This window comes from Acinonyx jubatus, chromosome D1, assembly GCF_027475565.1.
Source record: "Acinonyx jubatus isolate Ajub_Pintada_27869175 chromosome D1, VMU_Ajub_asm_v1.0, whole genome shotgun sequence".
NCBI lineage: Eukaryota > Metazoa > Chordata > Mammalia > Carnivora > Felidae > Acinonyx > Acinonyx jubatus.
The window spans coordinates 4,130,294-4,151,194 of NC_069390.1; the positions used below are offsets into that span (position 1 = coordinate 4,130,294).

The 20,901-nt window shown below is 59.5% G+C and overlaps 1 protein-coding gene across 3 annotated transcripts; it reads right to left on the reverse strand.

The window, feature by feature from the left end:
- Positions 1–380: 380 nt before the first annotated feature.
- LOC106971168 (uncharacterized) lies at positions 381–20,158 on the reverse strand. 3 transcript variants are annotated; one of them, XR_003415977.2, is made up of 10 exons: positions 18,439–20,158; positions 17,717–17,820; positions 17,244–17,402; positions 15,899–16,178; positions 15,054–15,138; positions 12,707–12,864; positions 10,301–10,446; positions 3,144–3,221; positions 2,675–2,766; positions 381–2,539 (listed from the first exon to the last, which is right to left on the reverse strand). XR_003415977.2 is itself a non-coding variant. In XM_053202808.1 (5 exons), exon 1 carries the CDS (start codon positions 14,139–14,141, stop codon positions 13,524–13,526), a length of 618 nt encoding a protein of 205 aa, XP_053058783.1. In that variant the 5' UTR covers positions 14,142–14,171; the 3' UTR covers positions 381–2,433; positions 2,675–2,766; positions 3,144–3,221; positions 10,301–10,446; positions 12,707–13,523. The 3 variants fall into 3 exon arrangements, 2 of the variants coding, with proteins under 2 accessions (XP_053058783.1, XP_053058782.1); XM_053202808.1 differs by lacking the exons at positions 15,054–15,138; positions 15,899–16,178; positions 17,244–17,402; positions 17,717–17,820; positions 18,439–20,158 and having other exon boundaries at positions 381–2,433; positions 12,707–14,171; XM_053202807.1 differs by lacking the exons at positions 15,054–15,138; positions 15,899–16,178; positions 17,244–17,402; positions 17,717–17,820; positions 18,439–20,158 and having other exon boundaries at positions 12,707–14,171.
- Positions 20,159–20,901: the final 743 nt, after the last annotated feature.

Sequence of the window (20,901 nt, forward strand, 5' to 3'; positions counted from 1 at the left end):
AAAAAATTTTTGATGTTTATCTATTTTTGAGAGACAGAGTGTAAGCAAGGGAGAGGCAGAGAGAGAGGGAGGCACAGAATCCGAAGCAGGCTCCGGGCTCCGAGCTGTCGGCGCAGAGCCTGACGCGGGGCTCGAACTCACGGACCGCGAGATCATGACCTGAGCCGAAGTCGGACGCTCAACCGACTGAGCCCCCCAGGCGCCCCAAAGTCCCACTTCTAATACCTGCGCTTGGGTTCGTCCTCCCCTGGGCCAGAATGAATCACATCACTGTCCCACTCAAAACCTTCATGGACCCCCAACATCCACAAAACAAAGTCTACAGACCTCCTTCAGACAAAGCCCTGAAATTGAGCCTGAAACTGAACCCCCAAAACCCCTTGCCCACCACCCCCATTATACCCTACTCCAGTGATCCTGGAGAAGTTCCCTTGGTCAGGCCTCCGCTCACACTGTCCCCCCGACCCTGGCGCCCTCCCTCCCATCCACCATGCGTCCAAGTCCCGCTTCCAGAACAAATTACATCCATCAAGAGTCATGTTTAAGGGAATAGGTCAGGTAATGGGGACACAGGAATCATGCCATTTTTACCAAAAAAAAACCAAAAACAGAATGAAACAAGAAACCAGAAGTCTATTGAACGATAAACACACTTTGGCCTCAATTTTGTGTTTGTTTTTCAAGTATATCCACGTGCAGAAACCCGGGGGAAAGAATGGCCGCATGTCACAAGTGGTCTCTACCGCTGGAGCCCACCAGACCGGCTTCATTCATCAGTTCATCATCAGGGATTCCTTCATTCAGTGAATCCTCACTGCTTCGGGCAAATGTTCTGGAAAGTCCGTGGGCTCCCACCCTGAGGGTTCCACGGCTACAAGCGCTGTTCGCAGCCCCAGGAACAGATGATGAGGGTCGGCTCTGGATCGAGTGGCGCTCAAGGGCCTGGAGTAAGTCGCCGGGGGCAGAGGCCATGAGCTGGAGCCAACCCAGTGGCCAAGCGCCATAGCTGTGGCTCTTCCCCAGCCTCTCTGAGCCTCAGTTTCCCTGCCCGTGGAAGAGGTCGCAGCGGCCCCTGTCTGTGAGGGCGGCTGTGGGGTGGGAGAGGGCCGAGCCCGTGGCAATCCTGTCTCAGCCAGCACGGTGGTGTGGACAGCAGCAATGGGACGGCAGGCCGACCCTCTCGGAGAGGGAGACCGCTAACTAGGGAAATCTCCGCCCACTTCCTTCAGTCCTGTTGGTAACGGATGTCGTCTGAGTGTCGCGGGGCTGCGGTAACAAAGAACCCCACAGCTGGTCGCTTAAAACAATAGAGACTGATTCTCTGCCGGTCTGGAGGCCAGAGATCTGAAATCAAGGGTGGGAGGGGCCCTGCGCCCTCCAGATGCTCTCGGGGAGGGTCCTTCCCGCGCCCTACAACTTCCGGGGGCTCCGGACATCCCCGGGCTGCGGCCGTAGCGCTCGCATCTCTGCCCCGATCTCACACGGTCTCTGTGTGTGCGTGGGTCTTCACCTCTGTCCTTTATAAAGACACTTGTGGGATTTGGGGCCCTCCCTAAGCCACGATGATCTCGTCTCAAGACCCGGACTTTAATTACATCTGCGGCAAAGACCCTACTTCCAAATAAGTTCACGTTCTGAGATGTGGTGGGTATGAATTTGGGGGGGGGGGGGGTGAGGGGACACGATTACCCCAGTCCAGACGGCCAGGCAGGGGTGGACAAGTGGTCCACTCCATGCATCCTGGAGTCAGGGAGGGACTCTCCTCTCCCGCTGGGCACTGAGGCCCCCTCCTGGCCCACGGATGCTGTCGCCTCCGGCTCCACGGGTCCCCGTGGCCCATGGAGCGCACGCGTGCCACGCTCAGCCCGGCCTGTTACTCCCGACCTCCCTCTAAGAAAGGAATCAGACAGACCCAGAGTGGAGGAACCCGTGAAAACGCCAGAGAGGTGCCAAGTGGAAATCACAGGGAAGGGCAAGTGTCCACAACATGCCCACCGCCTAGAAAGAATGGAGGTCCACTGCATCAGGAAGGGAAATCAAGGGAGGCATCACGGCGTCGAGGAGCCTCGGGGGTCATCCCTCACGGGAGAGCAAGGCTCCTCCAGGGGGGTCTGGTAGGTGAAGGTCACCCCAGGTGCCAAGCCGCCTGGGCAACGTGCTGGGGGCTGGGACACTGGATGTAGAGTGTCAGGGAGACAGAGGGAGAAGAGTGCGGATGGAGACCAGGCCACCATTTGGCCAGTGGGTGGGGACAGCACGGGAGACGGGCCAGGAAGCGACGAGCCACACTGCTGCCACCAACCTCCGGTCCCCAGCAGGGAGGCCAGGAGAGATGATCCTCCTTGGGGGACCAGAGTCGCCTGCAGCCGGGGTGGGGGTCCTCGAGCCGCTGGGCGGAAGGTCAGCACACAGATGGCCTCCTGGAGACAGGTCCTGGCTCAGAGACACGGACCCCGGTCACACGCGGAGCACGGCCACGACAAATATTTCACCGGGAGACCCTCCCGGAGGGGGAGAAATGCCCAAAGCTCCCTTTGTCCTAAAACGTTAATGTCCAATTTTAAATTGGGTCGGGGGACGGAGGAGGGGAAGAGAGGAAGGCGGGGGCGGGGAGCCATCACTGGGCATCATTCATAAGCCACACACTGGGCCCTTCATCGGGCCCCAAACTCACCCTTGTGGCTTTACGCAAAGATTTATTGAAGCCCCAGCATGGGCTCATTTATTTTCCTCCAAACTGATTTGAAAAGACCGTTTGCATCTGCCCTGGAGGGGGAAAAAAAACACAACAAAATGTGCCTATTTGGCAAACTTTGTTTGAAAAATCTGCTTGTCCCCAAAGAAGCGACTGCGTGTTTCGTCGGGGCCAGGGGCTGTGCGTGTTGGGGAGGGGATGGTTGGGGTTCGGTCCTTCCCTATCATCTGCTGGCCAGAGAAAGCATCCAGAGAGCACAAACTCAGACATCCTTTTCTTGCATAAAGGCTGTTACACTGGGGTCTTTTGCTCCAAGATCAAGCTCTCCTTGGGGCTTTATGTAGCCCCCCATAGGGGCAGCTGTGCCCGGGCAGCTGTGAAATGCAAAGAAAAGCGTAAAGCTGAGTGGGGGAGGAAAAGGCAATAGGAATGTCAAACATCAGCTGACCTTGAGAAAGGGGTGACAGTTCCATTTACTCTCCCCAGAAAAGAGAACGAATCCGTGAATCCACTCTGCCTCTTCTTCCTATCCATAATATACAAAGAGTTCTTGTAAATCAACAAGAAAAAAAAAAACCACATTAATGGAAGAGTGGGCTAAGGATACAGTTGGGTAATTCATCAAAGGAAAATAGGGTCCATAAACACAAGGTAACAGAACGTTGAATTTTGTCAACGATCAAAGAAATGCAACGTCCCGCATAGACGGCGAAAATGCCATTTTGCTCTTAGTGCACTGGCCAAGGCGCAGAAGAATGTTAACGCCAGGCTGGTGAGGGCTGGAGAGCGGAGGCACAGCTGCGGGACCTAACGTGGGTCCCCCCCCCGACCCCTTCCCGGCCACACGCCTCTCCAGCCCAGACCCGGGTGTGCTCTCTGACCCGCCTCACGTCTAGGACTCGAGGTCGTGCCCGGGGGGTTGGCTCCGGGGGTCCAGGTGCCAAGCCTTATCTAAGCAAGCGAGAATGGCTCGTCCCCGCGGCCTCCAGCCCTCAGCACAGGCAGCCGGGCGGGCAGAATGTCGTGGCTGCGAGCCTCTCCCGGACGGAGCGTCCGCTCCTGGCCTCGTGGAGGCAGAGACGCGTGCTGGAAGCAGTGGGTGGGAGCCCCGGGGAAGAAACCAGCTGAAGGTCAGGAAGGAAGCCCAGGCAGTCAGGACCTGCTTTCTGGACGGAGGAGCCTGCTCGCTGGGGGCCGATGAGCAGAAGCAGGCTGGGGTTTCCCCCCAAAGCAGACCAGCTCCCAGACACCTGCGGCAGCCTCAGCCCGCTAAACCCGGAGTTGCCCACGCCTGGAACAGTGAACTCAGAGCATCGGCCTGGAAGGTCCCCCAGAGAATGCCCTGGCCGCCAGGTGGGGAAACTGAGGGCGGAGGTTCACCCATTAGCTCTGGATGCTGGTGCACACAGAAGGCCCCCGACACTTGCTCATCGAATGAGTGTGTTGAGTGCACCTTCCCTTCATGGCGGTCTGCTTGCCTCTGAACCCCCCTCACCACCTCTCCCCAGTGCCTAGCCCAGGGCCCGTATACAGGAGGCGCCGAAGCTGCCTGCTGACTGCGGAGTCCTGGTGAAGGGAGCCGCTCGCGGCCAGAGCCCCTGGCCACACAGCGGGACCTTCAGGGGTGTCTGCAGCACTTCCCGCAGCCCCACCCGGGTCCCAGCACCGTCCCCCGGGACACGTGTCTGCAGGAGAGCATAATTATTTCTTTTCAAGGGAGGACCCTGCCATCAAAAGATGAACGGATAAGACGCGGCCCATCCCTACACTGGAATATTATCCGACTTACGACGGAAGGAAGGGAATTCTCACACAGGCTGCACCACCCAAGAACCCTGAGGACATCGTGCTGAGTGAAAGATGCCAGTCACAAAGGACAGACCCTGTGACTCCGCTCATGTGAGGTCCCTAGAGCCGTCAGATTCCATGGAGACGCAGAGCCACCCCAGGGGCTGCGCGGTGGGCCCGGGGGGGCCATCCCTGCCTCGGGGGTTCAGAGATTTTGTCGGGGGATGACGAAAATCTCCGCGTAGGTGCTGGTGAGGGTCACACGGCACGACGAATGTATCTGACGCCACTGGGTTGACACTTACAAATAAAGTGAGAAACATGAGGTTATGTTGTATTTAACCACAATTTGAAAAAAAAAACAAAAAAACAAAAAACACCAGCTCGGGCTCCAACGGGTCCTGCGTGCGAGCTACGCAGCTGCGAGCGAGCTTCTCGGCCCTCCCCCGCCCGTGTCCCGTGCGTGGCGTGAACATGACCATGGAGCCTCCCTCCCTGGGTTCCGGTGGGGCTGCCTGAGCAGGTGCGCACTGAGCGTCGCATCCGATGACTGTGGCGGCCCTCCGCGGCAGCCAGGATGCCCTGGACATGGGCCCCCAGGGCCAAGACTCAGTCCTGACCGCAACTCTGGGACCTTTTGTTCCGTGCCTCTGGGCCTCAGTTTCTTTGTCCAATGGGAGACCTAGCGTCCGTCCCGGCAACCTCCTGGGGGAGGCAGGAGGTACCAGAGACACTGCTGCTTTTGATAAAGAGCTTCAAGACCGGGTATGGGAACTTCCCTCAGGGGGTACGGCTCCCCTGATTCCAAGAGAGCTCAAGACAGGGACCTCCGCCAGCAGGCGGTGACCTCATCTTCATTCATCTGACCCGCTGCCTCTTCCCTCAGACCAGGAGCTACTTAAGCCCAGGTAGCGTGTCTGGTTCACCTCTGTTTTCCCAGTCCCTGGCATACAGTCGGTGCTCAATGAATGTTGGTTGCCTCTCTTGGCTGAACCGTTCTACCCCAGACTCAAAAATGCTGTGAGGTTTACATGGAAGCCGAGAGTTCCCGAAGAGCGTGTCCCTTCCCGCCACGGGGACGGGGAGCCGAGAAGGGGCATAAAGGAAGTGTTTTACGTGCCCTCAGCCCCCAAGAAGGGCCAAAAGGGAAGGGCACTTTCTTTGGGCTGTGTTTCCAGACGCTAACGTCATGCCACTGTGCCTCCTTTTCCTCTGTTCTCCTCAGCCCAGAGAAGGACCTTCTTTCAGAAAAAATGATGTAAGGGGGGAAGGAGCGGAAGGAAGGAAGGAAGGAAGGAAGGAAGGAAGGAAGGAAGAGGGAAGGGGAGGGAAGGGGAGGGAAGGGGAGGGAGGGAGGGGAAGGAGGGAGGGAGGAAGGAAGGGGAAAGAAAGAAAGAAAGAAAGAAAGAAAGAGAAAGAGAAAGGAAAAGAGAGACAGAAAGAGTGAGTCAAGGAAACCAGAATGAGCTAAAAGGCCCTCCCATGAACATGTGTTTCCCTGTATTATTAAAACACTTTGTCTTTACAACTCAGAAAATTAAAAACCTCTATAAGAGCCAGGCCGTCCACATCAGTATTCATGACATCTGTCTTTCCCTATAAAACGCCCTGAATGAAAGCCCCCAGCAGAAACCGACTCTCTCCTCCGGGCGCTCTCTCTTCCCCCCTTCAAAACAGATTGGGAGACAGATGATTGCATTGTTTCCTCGCATTTCCATCTGAAAACTCCCCTCCGTGTTGGCCACTGGGCGCCCCTATTAAGGCCCGGGCACCACGGGGCCACGTGGGCTCGCAGAGCCTCTGTCTCCCTGGGGCCTTTCCATCGGAAGAGGAAAAAGAACCAGGCAGACAAAGGTGCGGGACATAAATTAAGCCCCAGCTTTTTAAGTTCAAACTGAATTTTCTTTATTTTTCCACAGCTGTCAGAGGAACCGGGTAGAAATCCAGTAATGCATGTTTAATGTATTAAAAAAAGGAGGAAAAAAAAAAAAGCCAAATCGTCCACTGCGAACGTTCCGTCCGCCGACTTGCATTGGGGACATTATTTCGGGCCAGTGAACTCCGAGCAAGTCAAGTGTGGAGACGTGGACTGGGGCCAGAGACCCCCCACCGGTGGCTGTCATATCTGCTGAAAGCCACTTGTCATAGGCAGCCAGGGGCGGGAGGGGGACAGACATCTCTCAGAGCAAGAGGAGGGCCACCGCGGCCGCCCGCTTCTCCGAGGCCTGCTTGTGGGCGCGCTGGCCAGGTCAGCCGGACCGCAAGGCGCGTGGACCCGCCACCAGGCCCCCGCCACACCGGGCTCTGCCTATCCCTTTCCATGCGCTCCCTTGGCCCGTGGGGAGGCCACCCCGCAGGGAGGTTGGCCTGTCGGGAGCTGCAGGTGGCCCGGGGGAAGGCCACATTGGGGCTCCCGGCCACACAAGAGGAGCAGGAGGAAGAGGAACCAGGGGCACCAGGGGCCGCCAGGCGGCAAGGATCCTGGTCACGGTGCCACACGGCGCCCTTTGTGGCAGTGGGGACACCCCAGCCAGCCGGTCCTCGCCAAGCACTCAGCCCTCTGAGCCCAAGCTCAGTCTCATCCCCCATGGGAGAGAGAGAGAGAGACCCATGGGGACACCCCTGGGGTCACCGCCTCCCCAGGGACATCACTACGCATCGGGGTCCCCCCCCACGCCACCACCGTGCAGAAGAGTGGCTCCCTCCTGCCACTTTCGAGGCGATTTCCCGGCACAGACCGGCCCGGTGTCCCCAGCAGCACGGTCGAACGATTCCATCGAGAGGAGCTCTTCCGGCATGAACCCACCTTCTGGAAACAGGTTTGGGGAGGCTGAGGGGCCACCTAGAGCCGGGATTGGACTCACCTGCGTCCCTGACTGGCTCCCTTCGGCACGTTCCCCACACCCCCCGCAAATTAGGCAACACAGTGTGCCCCAGACGTCTGTGCCACCGGCAGTCCGCCTGTCCGGACTCGTGGGGTGCCCCCTGCCCAGCACCACACTTCCAGCCGAAATTTTTCCAGGGCCACGTGCAGCCCAGCCGGCCCAGGCCAAGGGCAGCGGTCCTAGAAGGCCCCGGGCTTCCGCTCTCTTCTGATCCCGTGTCGCCACCTGTAAAGTGGCTGAAGGCCCCTCGGGCCGCCCGCTCCACAGGGTCACTGTGGTTCCGATGAGCAAAGTAGAAATCTCTAGAAAATCGCCAAGTGCTCCCCGAGGCTGACCCCAGAGCACCGAAAAGCAAAGGCCTGCACGCCCCCAGGCTCTGCCCTACTCCCAGACTGCCCAGCAGGGCCTCCGGGTCTGGGCAGAAGGGTCCTTTCTAACAGAACTTCCAGCTCTAAAACTCTATTCTCCTGTGTCCACACTCATCGGGACCCCAAAGGGGCCACTTGTTGCCGGGTCATTCCCATGGGATTAAAGGGGTCCGCTCGGTTCCACTTCAACGTATTCTGTGAGCGGACCCCGTCGTGGCTCGGGTCCTGGTGCCGGCCTCCCTCAGGACGCCTGGGGGTCTCAGCCAGAGGCTGGGACGAACAGCCCCCCAAACAGGCCAGGGCATCTCGAAGCCAAACGTCAGAGGTGCGTGAGGGAGAGCCGTGCTCAGCGCCCTCCGAGGCGGCGGCCACATGGCTCAGGCCACGTCCACAATTCCTGGTCAGAGGTGCTGACCCCGGGGCCTCCCCCATGCAGTCCACCCCAGCCATTAGGGGACCCCAGAGGCATAGAGCTGCACAGCTGAGTCCCATTCTGGGGTCACGGAGCTACGGCCAGGATGAGGAAGGGTGGCCTTTGGGTAGCAGGTGGGAGAAGACGGAGCCGTGAGGCCCCGCGGGCCTGACGGGGGTGGGGTTTGAGGATTCGGCTCAAGTAACATGCCTTTCAGAGGCTCTGTCTCTTCTGTAAAGTCACACAGCCCTTTTTCCAGAGGGCTCTTGGAATTCGCCTGATTACTGGGTCCGTCCAAAGCAAGACGCGGGATCATCGCCACAAAGGATCTGTGAGATTCTTCCTCTTTCCAGCCACACCCGCCGTCCCCATCCCTGGGACGCCATTCTGCTTTCCATCTCGGTAGTCCTGTTTTCCAGAATGTTATGTAAGTGGAATCCTGCGGTGTGGGAGCTTTGGAGATGGGTTTCGTGCACTCAGCCTGACACATCTGAGATCTGTCCTGGGCCCATCTGGGTGCCCACCAAGGTCCGCATGATGGAGCCCTAACTCCCAGAACGTGTGTTTGGAGAGAGGGTCTTTAAGGAGGCGACGGGGCTACAACCAGGCCGTCGGGTGGGCCCTTGTCCAGTGGGACTTGTATCCTTGTAAGAAGGGGAGAGGTGGACACACGTGGAGGCCCTCCAGAACGCACGCGCAGGGACCGTGCAGGACGAGGTGCGGGCCGGCCGTCTGCAGGCTAAAGGGAGGCCCTGCGGACACTTTGCTCTTGGACTTCCGGCTTCCAGAACTGGGAGAGGATGAACTCCCGCCGCTCGAGCTGCCCTCTCTGTGGTATTTTGTTACAGCAGCTGGAGCAGGTGAAGACAAGATCCACCCAAGTGGTGTGAAAAGCCTGTTCGTTCCTTCATGTCGCTGAGCAGGGTCTCGTGGCGGGCGGGCGTCACATTTCGTGCGCCCGTTCGCCTACTGTGGAACATTCCGGATGTTTCCAGTTTGGGGCCGTTACAAATAAGTCCTCGGTGAATACTGGCGGGGGGAGGCGGGAATCGCCAGCGCAGTGCCTGATGCAGAGTCTGTGAGCCCACACGTGCTTGCACCTCTCGCACACGCAAATACACACGCACACACGCGTGCACACTCTCGTCACCGCTCCTCCCTTGGATGAAGGACCCGTTGCTGTATTCGCGGGTTGCTTGAAGTCTGTGCTGAGGTTTGTCTCCGAAGGTAAGTCTTTTAGCAAAAAAGAACCCCCGGGCCTGCCCTCCTCCCCCTAAGCTGGCATTTCTCCAGAAATCTCTTCCTGCGCCCCCACCCAAGAAGGAATGTCACGCTGGAGTTGAGCATGTTCTACAGCAGGTCTGGTCATAAAATCTGACCATTCAAAGTCCTGGTGCTGTTTGAGGCCAGCTGACGATAATTGCTTTTCTGAACGACACTTTTAGAGGCCAAGTGCAGGGCTGGGGGCTGTCAGAACCGAACGGGGCCAGCAAAATCAACCCCGTGGGTCCTCCCCGGAGAACAACAAGGGGGCCTCCAGCCCCAAGCCTGTCCTGCCGCTGGGCCGGGAGACCCCCGTGCCCCGAGACAATAACAGCACCTGCCGGGCCCTGCTCTCCCCGGGGAGCCCCCGGCCCGTGCCGGAGGCCGGGCGCCTGGCATGAGGCCTTCATTGTTTGCCTCCCTCGCTCTCCGGGGCCTCTCCACGGAGTGACAGGGCAGCCCCAAAGGTCACCTCCAGGGCGCTCACAGGGGGTTCCCGGGCATCTGTCTCAGGCCGTGGGCAGCAGGAGAGGGGCAGGCCCAGGCCTATTGTTTGGGGCGTCACCCGACGGGAGAGGGGCCCATTGTCCTGAGGCAATCTGCCACACTCCTGCCTCCCCACATCGTCCAAGAAGAGGGGAGACCGCCCTGGACACGGCCGGGAAGCCTCGGTGACACGCACAGACCAGCAACCCTGCTTCCCGGTGCACGGCCTTTCTCGGTCCCCCCGCGCTGTGTCCCTTTTTGAAATTCGGAAACAAAACCCCATGTCTCCTAAGCCCTTCACAGTCCCTGCTGACCGTGTTGCAGCTTCCGAGTGGGACCCTGCTAACCTAAATTTGCTTGAACGGAGACACTGTGAAGGCCCACCCACGTGTCCGCGCCTGACCTGACGTGGCATCTCACACGCCCGTCTTCCCGACTCTCCGAACCATCCACGGGGACGCGGCTACTGACCATTTCTCGCGTGAGGCCGGAAGGTCCCGTGATGGGAACAGCCAAGGTTCCTCCCCTAATAAGTCTTGACAATGCTCTCTGCGGCCAAAAAAAGAAAGAAAAGACACCTCATTTTTCACAAACGCTGCTACCAAGGAGATGAGCCAATCGAGCATACAATGGAGCCCCCATAATCCTCGACTGGTATCAGCCCAGACAGTCCTGGGCCAAAGCTTGAGGCTTTTGGCCGCAGACCCAGGCTGGTGTTTCAGAACCATCCAAAAAGTCTGCCGGCAAGAAAAGCCAACACGGGGTCTTTCTCCCCGCATCTCAGGTGAGCCTCCGTGGCCTGCATCGCCCCAGGCGAGAGGAACAAAGCCCTGAGGCAAAGGCCAGCTGCAGCGAATGCCTTTATTCCTCCCAGCCCGACCTGTGTGGATCTTGATTCAACACAGCAAGCAGGGACACGAAAGGTAGCCAATTGCAGGATTGCGTCGGGGGGTGCGTGGCAAGGGGAAATCTGTGCACTGTGAACCTTAAGAGCTAAAAGGCAACTCGTCATCTGCATGTGCGCATCGTGGTTGCAGGGTCGGGCTCTAAGCGGGACCACACCTCCACACTTTAACCATGAGCCACGAGGACCCCTCGGCAGGGTCCTGGGGACAGGGCCCGGCGCCTCTCCTCCTCCCCGGGATCCAGCATAGGCTCCCCCATTCCGAGTGCTCAATTGTTACTTGCAAGAAAGGATGGAGAAGCAGAGGAAAGGAGAAATGCAGGAATAGAGGGATGGAACGTCAGAGGGTGGAGGGATGCAGGGATGCAGGGATGGGGGTTGGAGGGATGCAGGGATGAAGGGATGGGGTTGGAGGGATGCAGGGATGAAGGGATGGGGGTCGGTGGGAGGAAGGGGAGGAAGGCCAGAAGGAGGGACAGCACACATGCAAAGTTTACGCACGGTGCACCTGCACCCCCTTCTTTGAGGGACCCCCGAAGAGAAGGCAGACTCCTCTGAAGCTCTGGGAAGGGCCCACCGCAGCCCGCTGGCCACGGTAGTGACCACTCACCCTGCTGGCCGCCCCCTCCCCTGGTCCGTTAGCCTGGAGGACCCTCCGGCAATCACCCTGCCCTTGGTGTCCTCGCCCACATCATCCGGCCGACTCGGCTGCTGCCTGCCTCCCAGGTGTCCCCTCTCCTCCTGGCCAGAAGAGCCCCAGTTTTGCCCAGGTGTCAGCTGTGCTGGGCCTCACGGGCCAAAGAGCCCATCAGCCTCACTCCACCCGGCATCAGACACGGCGTGAGACAAGCCCTGACCAGCGCGACGTCGGGAAGGCTCATGAATCTTGCCCCTGAAAGAAAACGTCACGCGGAGGTGTCCCTTTCCCACCCCAGACACTGCCACGTAGGGACGTGGTGCCAGACGAGACCGCCACCCCCCTGCACCCAGATCCCCGACATCCAGGGGCTTCTGGATCGGCCGACCCTGCCGTCGTCCCCCTTCCTGCAGACGGGTCAGGTGTCCGCATGGGGGCCACTCAGCCTAACACAGAGGGGGGCCCCTAAAAGACAGGGACCATGACTCGAGAAGGCAGTGCACCACTGGGCCAAGAGCACGGCCACAAGAGAGCCTCAGGCCCATCGGCCGCTTCCCGAGACTCGGACGTCACTCCCGCCCCAGCTGGGCGTCCCCAGAGAGTTCACTCCGCCGCTCTGTGCCTACGTCCCTGAGTGTGAAATATCAGTGACGTCTGCTTCATGTGGCTTTTGTGAGTGTAAATGAGACAAGAAACGTCACAAAACCGGCACACATTTAAAGCTCCCTGAACGTACAGGCCGCGGCTGCAGAAGTCCCGTCACCCCGCGGCTAGCCACAAGGCTGCCCGTGGGGTGAGCAGGGGGCGGTGTGGGTACCCTCTCCCCCTCCTGCCCAAGCAGCTCCTTCTGGTTTATGTCGGGGGTCTGCGTGCGCTTGGGTGTGAACGAGAGCTCTGATGCTCAATGAAGTTTGAAAGCCCAGGTCCCCAAGGCCTTCCCGCCAACGGCCTGGGACTCTGACCGCCACTTGCCTTGGGCCTGGAAACAGGCCTAACGCTCTCCAGGCGCACGGAATCAAAGCCCCTCTGTCGAGCACACATTTTCCAAGCGCTTGGAGGGCCTGGGAGGTCCTGGGAGGTGGTGAGGACGGGAGGTTTTAATCGGCCCTCCCCTGGGCCAACACCACCTCTTGAGAAAGAGCTGCTCAAAGAGGGTCCAATTTCCCAACCCGGGGAGGGCATGTGTTTAATTAAGATCCATAAAAACGCAACCGGCCGAGCGAGAGAGCCATTTCATCTTTCATGGTCAATACGGGTGTGCGTCTTACCTGGAAAAAGTGGTTTATGCAGAAAGAATTTCCCAAATGGGTTCCATATGCCTGCTTTCCCCCAAGCGGGGCCTTCCACGGGGGTTGGGGAGGGGGGGTGCTGGGACGCGAGCCCCCCTAGACGCTCGGCCTCAGAGCACACCCTCCAGCAGCTGCCACTGTTTAAACAGAAGACGTCATGGCGAATGATCTACAGATTCCACAGATTGTTTCATCCAGGGCAAATTGCTCCTGGAGCCAGCTCCGTCTCAGGTAAGCCACGGGGAACCACTGGGAGTGAACTGTTCAACCCTCCGAGGGCCCTGGCCCAGAGAGGGCCCCTCGCACAGGCCGTTTATTGCCGATTACTCCGTGGCAGATCAAGGCCGTGAGCACGGGCCCAAGACACTTGGGACCCCAGCGATAGAAGGGGCAAAGGAATGTCTGGCTGCATCCCACACACACTGGACCCCGCCAGGTCCCAGAGACAGGACGCGACGAACGCAAGGCCACAAATCTAGGAAGCCACAGAGGGTGTTGTGCTTTCAGGTTCCCAACTGAAGGCTAAAACTCAGTCCGAGGGGCATAGAGGGGAAGAGGGCGAGGGGGCTGTCCTAAACACTCACCCCTCCCACTACTCAAATGTCACCTCCTCCAAGGGGCCTGCTGGGGTGCCCCTCCCATCACATGGCTCTCTGGCTCTTCCCTCTGTGACATGATTTTATGGATTTAGCAGTTTACTTATTCACTGGCTTCATCCTCACTAGGACTGATTCCCAGGAGAGCAGGGATCACGTTTATCTTGCTCACTGTAGTATGCCTGTGCCTAGGACAGACCTTAGCAGGTAACAAGTGCTCGGTTCATCATCACATCATCACCACCACCATCACCATCACCATCATCACCACCATCAGCATCATCATCACTACCTCCATCATCATCACCATCATTACCATCATCGTCATCACCAGCATCATCACCTCCATCATCATCACCATCACCTCCATCATCATCATCATCATCACCTCCATCATCACCTCCGTCATCACCACCATCACCACCATCACCATCAATCATCATCACCACCATCATCACCTCCATCATCATCACCACCATCACCATCATCATCACCTCCATCATCACCTCCATCATCATCACCACCATCACCATCATCATCATCACCAGCATCATCACCACCATCACCGTCATCATCACCTCCATTATCACCTCCATCATCATCACCATCATCACCACCATCACCATCATCATCACCATCACCACCACCATCACCATCATCATCATCACCAGCATCATCACCTCCATCATCACTTCCATCATCATCGCCATCATCACCACCACCATCACCTCCATCATCACCATCATCATCATCACCTCCATCATCACCTCCATCACCACCATCACCATCATCATCACCATCATCACCACCATCACCATCAATCATCATCACCTCCACCATCACCACCATCACCATCATCATCATCACCATCATCACCACCATCATCACCTCCATCATCACCTCCATCATCTTCACCACCATCATCACCACCATCATCATCACCACATCCTCACCACCATCACCAACATCATCATCACTCCCATCAGCACCACCATAAACCATCATCACCATCACCATCCGAATACCAGTAAGAGTTAACCTACACTGAGTGCCCACCAGACATTGTTCCATGGGCTCTCCATTGGTTGACCATGGTACCCCCAGTCCTGTGAAATAGAGCTGTATATTTACCCTCACAGGCGAGGATGCTGAGGGACAGGGCTTCAGAAGCTTGCCCAGAGTCAGACAACTCACAAAGGGCAGTGCTGGGATATCCTCGAATTGACAGAAATGGCCCCAAGGTTGACGGCCCAGCCTCTGTGAATGGCGTGAGGGCAGCCCTCTGCCCTGACGCTTCATTTCATCTCGCAGCAAATGACAAAGTAACTACAGTTGTGCCCGTTCTACAGAGAAAGAAACCAGGGCAGGTGGAGGTCTGGCCACTTCCCCACTGTCACCAAGTTGTATGACTTCCACTGGCCCCACAACCCCCGGCGATGAGATCCCGGCTGCTAGGGTTTCCGCAGACGGCAGAGTCAGCTGCCCACCTGGGGCTCAGCTGCACAGGCTGCCCGGCTGCCCCAGGCCGCCCCTCTGCACCCCAGCCCTTCCCCTGTCCTCAGCCTGTCTTGCACACACACGGCCGTGACTCTGCATTCCGTGGTCCATCGCCAGCTCTGACGGACCCTGATCTCTCACTGCGGGGACAGGCCCCGCCTACCGTGGGGCCTCTGAGGGTGAGTCTCCCCGTGAACCATCATCCCCCACTTCGCTTCCACCCTGCTGCGCACCAGCCGACGCCCACGCTGTGTAGACTCAGGAACCACCCAGCCGGAGTTCCGGATGACGTCCCGACAGAGGCTGTGGCTTCAGAATCTGGGGGAGAGGATGCAAAGCAAGCATTCAGGGCGGTCCTCAGAGAAGACCTCAGTCAGCGTCTGGAGACCTGACCTGAACTGAGCCGGGGTCCATCTCCAGCTCCGAGCTGCCTCAGTTTCCACATCTGAGCAAAGTGGTCGGATCCCACCACCACACAGCTCACACCCGCCCCAGGGTCTGGACTGTGCGCTGCATGGCTTCGGGTCGGGGTTTTAACTCTCAAACGGCCTCAAGAACCCCTTCAGGTATTTGAGACAGAAATGTATGGGGAAGGTGTGTGGAGCAGTTTTAAAAACAGGTCTCTTCTGGGGCCTTTCTTCAGGATTTCCGGGCAGACCGCCAGCTTCTCTTTCCAATTAAACGCCCCATTTGGCCGGCCGGTGGGCCCTGGGAGGAAACGAGATGCCTGCTACCAGGGCTGTCTGGATATAATTTGGGGGACAGGAGATCTCACAAGCCCGGGGCGGGGGTGCACGTGAGATGCGTTCCCCGCGAGGTCCCCGGAGAGGAAAAGGACCCGCGCAGGGTCTATGGAAGGACACGGTCCTGGAGCAGCGGGGAGCTGGGGGCTGGGGGAGGAAAGGCATGAGGAGGGTCACCGACAGACAGCATCCCGGCCGAGGGGTCAGTGAGAGCATGGGTCCTGCCGTCCCGAGGCCCCTCTCCCAACACCCGCCTTGGGGGATGTTGGGAGCCACAGCTGAGGAGGGGAGCGATGTGCCACGCATCGGAATGGTTAACCCTGTCCCAAGCTCACCGACCCAGAACTCCAGATGCTTCCTGTGGCCGCGAGAAACCCCTGGAGGGGACGCTGTCTGCGGATGGGGAAACTGAGGTTCGGGGCGACCGCATCCGCCAAGGGAGGCCACAGCCCGGCAGGACCCTCCGGCCTCCACCTGGCCGGGGAGTCCAGAGGAGTCTAGAAGCGGCGAGCGGGCAGAGAAGCGTCCCAGGCAGGCCGCTCGAAGAAGGCAGCAAAGTGCGCGTGTGCCAATGTCTGAGCACATCTGCACATCCATGTACTGGTCGGGAAGCGCCTTTGAAGAAAAAAAAGTAATGAAATGACTATGAGCATAAGCCAGGTGCCTGGAAAGGAAACAGAGGGAAGATGAAAGGCAGGAGGCCCCCCCCCGCCCCCCCCACCTCCACGCCCCCTTCCGGAAGCTTCCGTGGGGCCGAGGGCCTGCCGATGGCTCCCATTTGTGGAAGCCGGCCCACTGGAGCCACCGTGGCAGAGGGGACGTGTCGAGCGGGGGGCCCATGACCCGGACGTGGCTATCTGGGCCCACGATCTGAGTACCAGATGGGCCCTGTCCCGCTCCCTACAAAACAGGCAATCCGTCGGAAAGGCAAGACGAGTGGCCGTGCCTGCCTCCTTCCCATCTGCCGCGGCGTGCGAGCACCTGGGCTGTCACCAGCGAGCGCTGATTGATTCTGGGGATTTATGGCCGAGGGCCCGTTATCAGCTGTGCTATCAAAGGCTTGGGACCGGCTTGACCCCACCAGCCATGTCAATATGCGCGCCTCTGAGACATGTCAAGCTCTCTAATTCAAGGTGACAGCGATACGATTTCGTGTCAGGCCCAGAGAGACGGCTTCCTGTTTTGCCAACGACTTGCGCCTGATTTCAAGGCAAATTCGAGATAACTCGGAAACGTCGCCCCCCCCCCCCTCCTGCTCCCCCTCCCGCTCGCAGGCCGAGGGCATGGCAGGCCCGGCTCGCGGCCTGGGGTTTCACCTCCCGGGCCGCAGCTCAGATCGGAAGCTGTTGGGAAGGCCGCCCCCCCACCCCCCGCCGCCCGTGCCAGGGGGAGACACCGAGTGGACAAGCGGGCTTCCGTTCTCCCAATTTGCGTCCGGAGCGCTGTGTGATGTGGGCGAAGCAGCTCGCCCTCTCTGTTTCTTGTTTCCTTTGGCCGTACAACAAGCTCGTCCGTGCTGTGATTTAAAGGTGACCCTCCTCGGCCCGGACTTCCAAAGCCCCAACAGCATCCCGGCCCCTTCCCACGCGCCCCGCACCCCAGCTGCCCCGAACACCTCGCTGGTCTCAGAGCCAGGCCCACACAGTGCCACCGCCCGGCCTCTCGTGGTACGACACTAACCCCTGACCCCATCTGTGGAGGGATGAGCACCGGCCAGGCCCTCACCGTGCATTCCCGTTTTACAGATGGGGAGACTGAGGCTCGGAGTCGTGCAGTGAGAAAGCTGGTGGTGCCGACAACCAAAGGCAGGTTCTGCTCTGCAGGCAGAGCCCTGTGAGTCTTTACGAGAGGGTGTGGGAGAGACAGAGACAGGAGACAGAGATGCGGCCGTGAGACCCTCTCACAGCCGGATGGAGGGGGCTCTGCGTCGGCGGCCGAGCACAGGCGGCCGCGGGGAATCGTCCTCTGCGGCCCCAGACGTCGCAGACGAGGTTCCCGAGCTGCAGGGCCAGCACGGGTGGTCCCGGACAGAAATGCGAGACAGGGGGACCCAAGTCCCCTGGAGGAACCAGCCCCCCTGACAGCCCGGACTCCGGCCTCCGGGGCTCCCACAAACCCCTACCCCCGACCACCTCCACGAAGGGTGTTCTCACCTCAATATCACGCGGCTGGTCAGGGCTGCGACTCGGCCAAGAACCCAGTTCTCGTCCCCGGGAAGAAGCTGGGGCCCGTTGTTGTCCGTGGTTTAAATCAGTTTCTGTAAAAGGCTCCAATGAGAAGTTTCTACGATACGTCAATTTTAAAGGTTATTTCTGTTGACATTTGCAAACTGCGGTGAACGGTGACGGTTCCCCCCGGAGGGGTCTGCCGGGGGGCCTCCTGCAAAGGCCGGGACGCTCACCTTCCCAGCTCCAGCCACGGCGCCCCAGCGTGCGCTCCTAGACAGGCCCGCGGGCCAGCTCGACCGGGAAGGGCCAGGCGGGGCTCCCAGGTCACCCGCAGGCGCGCACGCATCCATCCAAGCATTCGGCAAGCACCTACGTGCCAGGCACCGAGAAGGACGGGGACAGCCCTCCCCCGTGCCCTCCCCTCCCGCCCCGCTGTACCCAGCCCGTGGTGTCACCTCCCAAGACGCCTCTGACGTCCTGCGTCAGGCTCCACAGCGGCCGGGCACTGACTCCTCGGATGAGACCAGACAGGCAGCCTCCGCCCACGGTCCGCCTCGATCCCCAGCCCCCCGCCTTCTTTCCACCCACCCGGGGCTCGGGGACTTAGGGTCTGGGAAACGAGGTCCCTGCTGGAATCCGAGCCCATGTAGCCCTGTCTGTCTGTCCCAAACCCAAGCTTGGGCGCTCGCTTTCATTCCCGCACGTACCTGGTCCACCCGCACCGACGAGAACGGGGCCGCGGAGCAGTGAAGCTGGCTAATGCCACTGAGCTTCGTGACCCACCCGTCACTGTTCAAAATACTCTCCAAGCACTGACTCTCAACCCAAGAAGGCAGGTGCTGGGGCACCCGGGTGGCTCAGCTGGTTAAGTGTCCGACTTCGGCTCAGGTCATGATCTCGCGGTTCGTGGGTTCAAGCCCCAGGTCGGGCCCTGTGCTGACGACTCGGAGCCTGGAGCCTGCTTCGGACTCTGTGTCTCCCTCTTTCTCTGCCCCTCCCCAACTTGTGCTCCGTCTCTCTGTCTCCCCGTCTCTCTCTCTCTCTCTCTCTCAAAAGCAAACATTTAAAAAAAGCACCAGGTGTTATGGCCTCCATTTTACAGATAGGTACACTGAGGCACAGAGAAGTTAACGAACCAAGGTTACCCAAGTAACGGGCGCCCAGGCCAGGACTCAAACAAACCCAGGGGTTCCTACGGCCCTGAGCTGCCTGTCAACAGTGGGCAGCGGGGTTCCAGGCATCTCCCAGCCCCCTTGCTGTCCCCACCTCCTCTTCCAACCTGCAAGCCGTGCTCCAGGCTCCCCTCCTCTCCCGGTCTCCCTCCTTCTCTGTGCTGGTGACCCCCGACCCAGTCTCCATCCGGGGCTTTTCCCCCCGGGGTGTGCTACGTCCAAGGCTTTCTCAGCTGGGGCTTCAGGGGACGTAGGGGGGCAGCCTTGACAAATGACCACAGGCTGGGGGCTTGAAACAACAGACAGGTGCTCTCTCTCAGTACTGGGGGCCAGAGTCTGAAATCAAGATGGCCCTGGGGCCGGGCTCCCTCCAGCCTCTGCCTCCATCTCCACGTGGCCCCTCCCCTCCGTCTGGGTGCTCTCCTCTTCGGACAAGCACACTTGTCCCCCGATTGAGGGCCCCCCCCCAGTGCATCGAGGATGATCTCAAGGTCTTTCACTCAGTGACACCTGTAATGACCCTTTTCCGTGGGGACTCGGACATATCTTTGGGGGCACAATTCAACGGGGGCCCAGTATTCACTCCGCTGGAGTTCTGAACCCTTGAGGAAGTGGACGAGCTCTGCAGGCAAAAACTGAAGTGTGGCCTCCATCACTGAAAAGGCTGGATTCAGATCGCCTACGTCATAGACATGAGGGTCACAGGCCGATGAACCCCGGGCCCCAGATCTGAGCAGGTCTACCCCTGGGAAGGTCAAGGTTGCACTGGGACAGCAGCCTTGCTGCCCACGGAGCAGACCCACGTGATGTGAGGCGGAAAGAGAGAGGGGCCAGAGCCCCCAGGTCTCCGTCACTTAAGTCCCCCGTTCCTCCCGGGGGGCAGGAAGGAGGGACCCGCAGAGGCCAGCTACTGCCCCTCGTGTCCCTCACACAGGCACCGCCTCTTAGTATCGAATTCCATCTGTTCCGGTTACATTTTGCATAACAAACTGTCCCCAAACCCGGTGGCTCAAAACGATAATCACCTTGTATTTTTTCTCGCGGTTTCTGTGGGTCGGGGACTCAGGCAGGCACAGTAGGGACCATTGCTCTCTGCTCCGTGACATCCCCGGGGGGCTCGGCTGGCAGCTCAAAGGCAGTCGGGGGGTAGAATCATCTGGAAGTTCATTCCCTCCCACGTCTGGCGGCTGAGGCTGGTGTCCGCTGGGGGCTTACGGGACTATGGGCCAGAATCACGGGGGGCGGCGGGGGCGGCAGGGGCGGCGGGGGTAGGGGGGTCCCCCCCCCGGGAGGCTTGGGCTCCCTGGCATCATGGGAGGCACGTCCCCAGGGCGAGCTCAAGAGGGAGAGCCACGCGGAAGCCACACCGCCTTTTCCGCCCCGGGCCGGGGAGTCACAGGGTGCTGCCCCTGCCACACACTCGGGGACAGCTCCCTGCCGGGAAGGGCGGGTGGGCATCGGCCACACCGCGAGGGCAGGGCGGGGGGCACCGGTTCCCCGGCCCCCCCCCCGACCAAACGTGGCCCAGGCAGAACTCTCCAGTTTTCCCCAAGCCCCATCATGTGTCCACGCCACTTGGGGGCCAAAGCCTCCCCTCGCCCTCCCAGTGGCAGGCCACACGCCGTGTCCTTCCCGGGGAAGCCGCCCCAGCCCCCGAGGATCCGGATGGGCCGGCAGGAGCTGCAGGCCCCACGGGCGGGGAGACAGTGAGGCAGATTCCCTCCCCCATTGCCTCATCCCCCAAAGGGCTTTGATAAATGGAGAGATAGGCCCACTCATTCTTGGGCGCCGCAGGGAGGGATGCCCTGTCACTACCACGGGCCCGGACCCCTTATCATGCGGTCACTCCACAAATCACCAAAGACGGGCTGACGTCACCCCCTCGGAGGGGCTTCAGAGGGGCCGCTAATCCTAATGGATTTGCCCCAGTGGAGATAAAGAACCTTCTCGTTCCTCCTGTATTGTGGTAATTCACTTTACGAATAGATTCAAGGAAGG

Bases quoted from the DNA above. Each gene is read 5' to 3' on its own strand.
- LOC106971168 (XM_053202808.1), bottom strand. From the start codon at position 14,141: ATGGTGATGGTGGTGATGATGGTGATGATGATGGTGATGGTGGTGATG.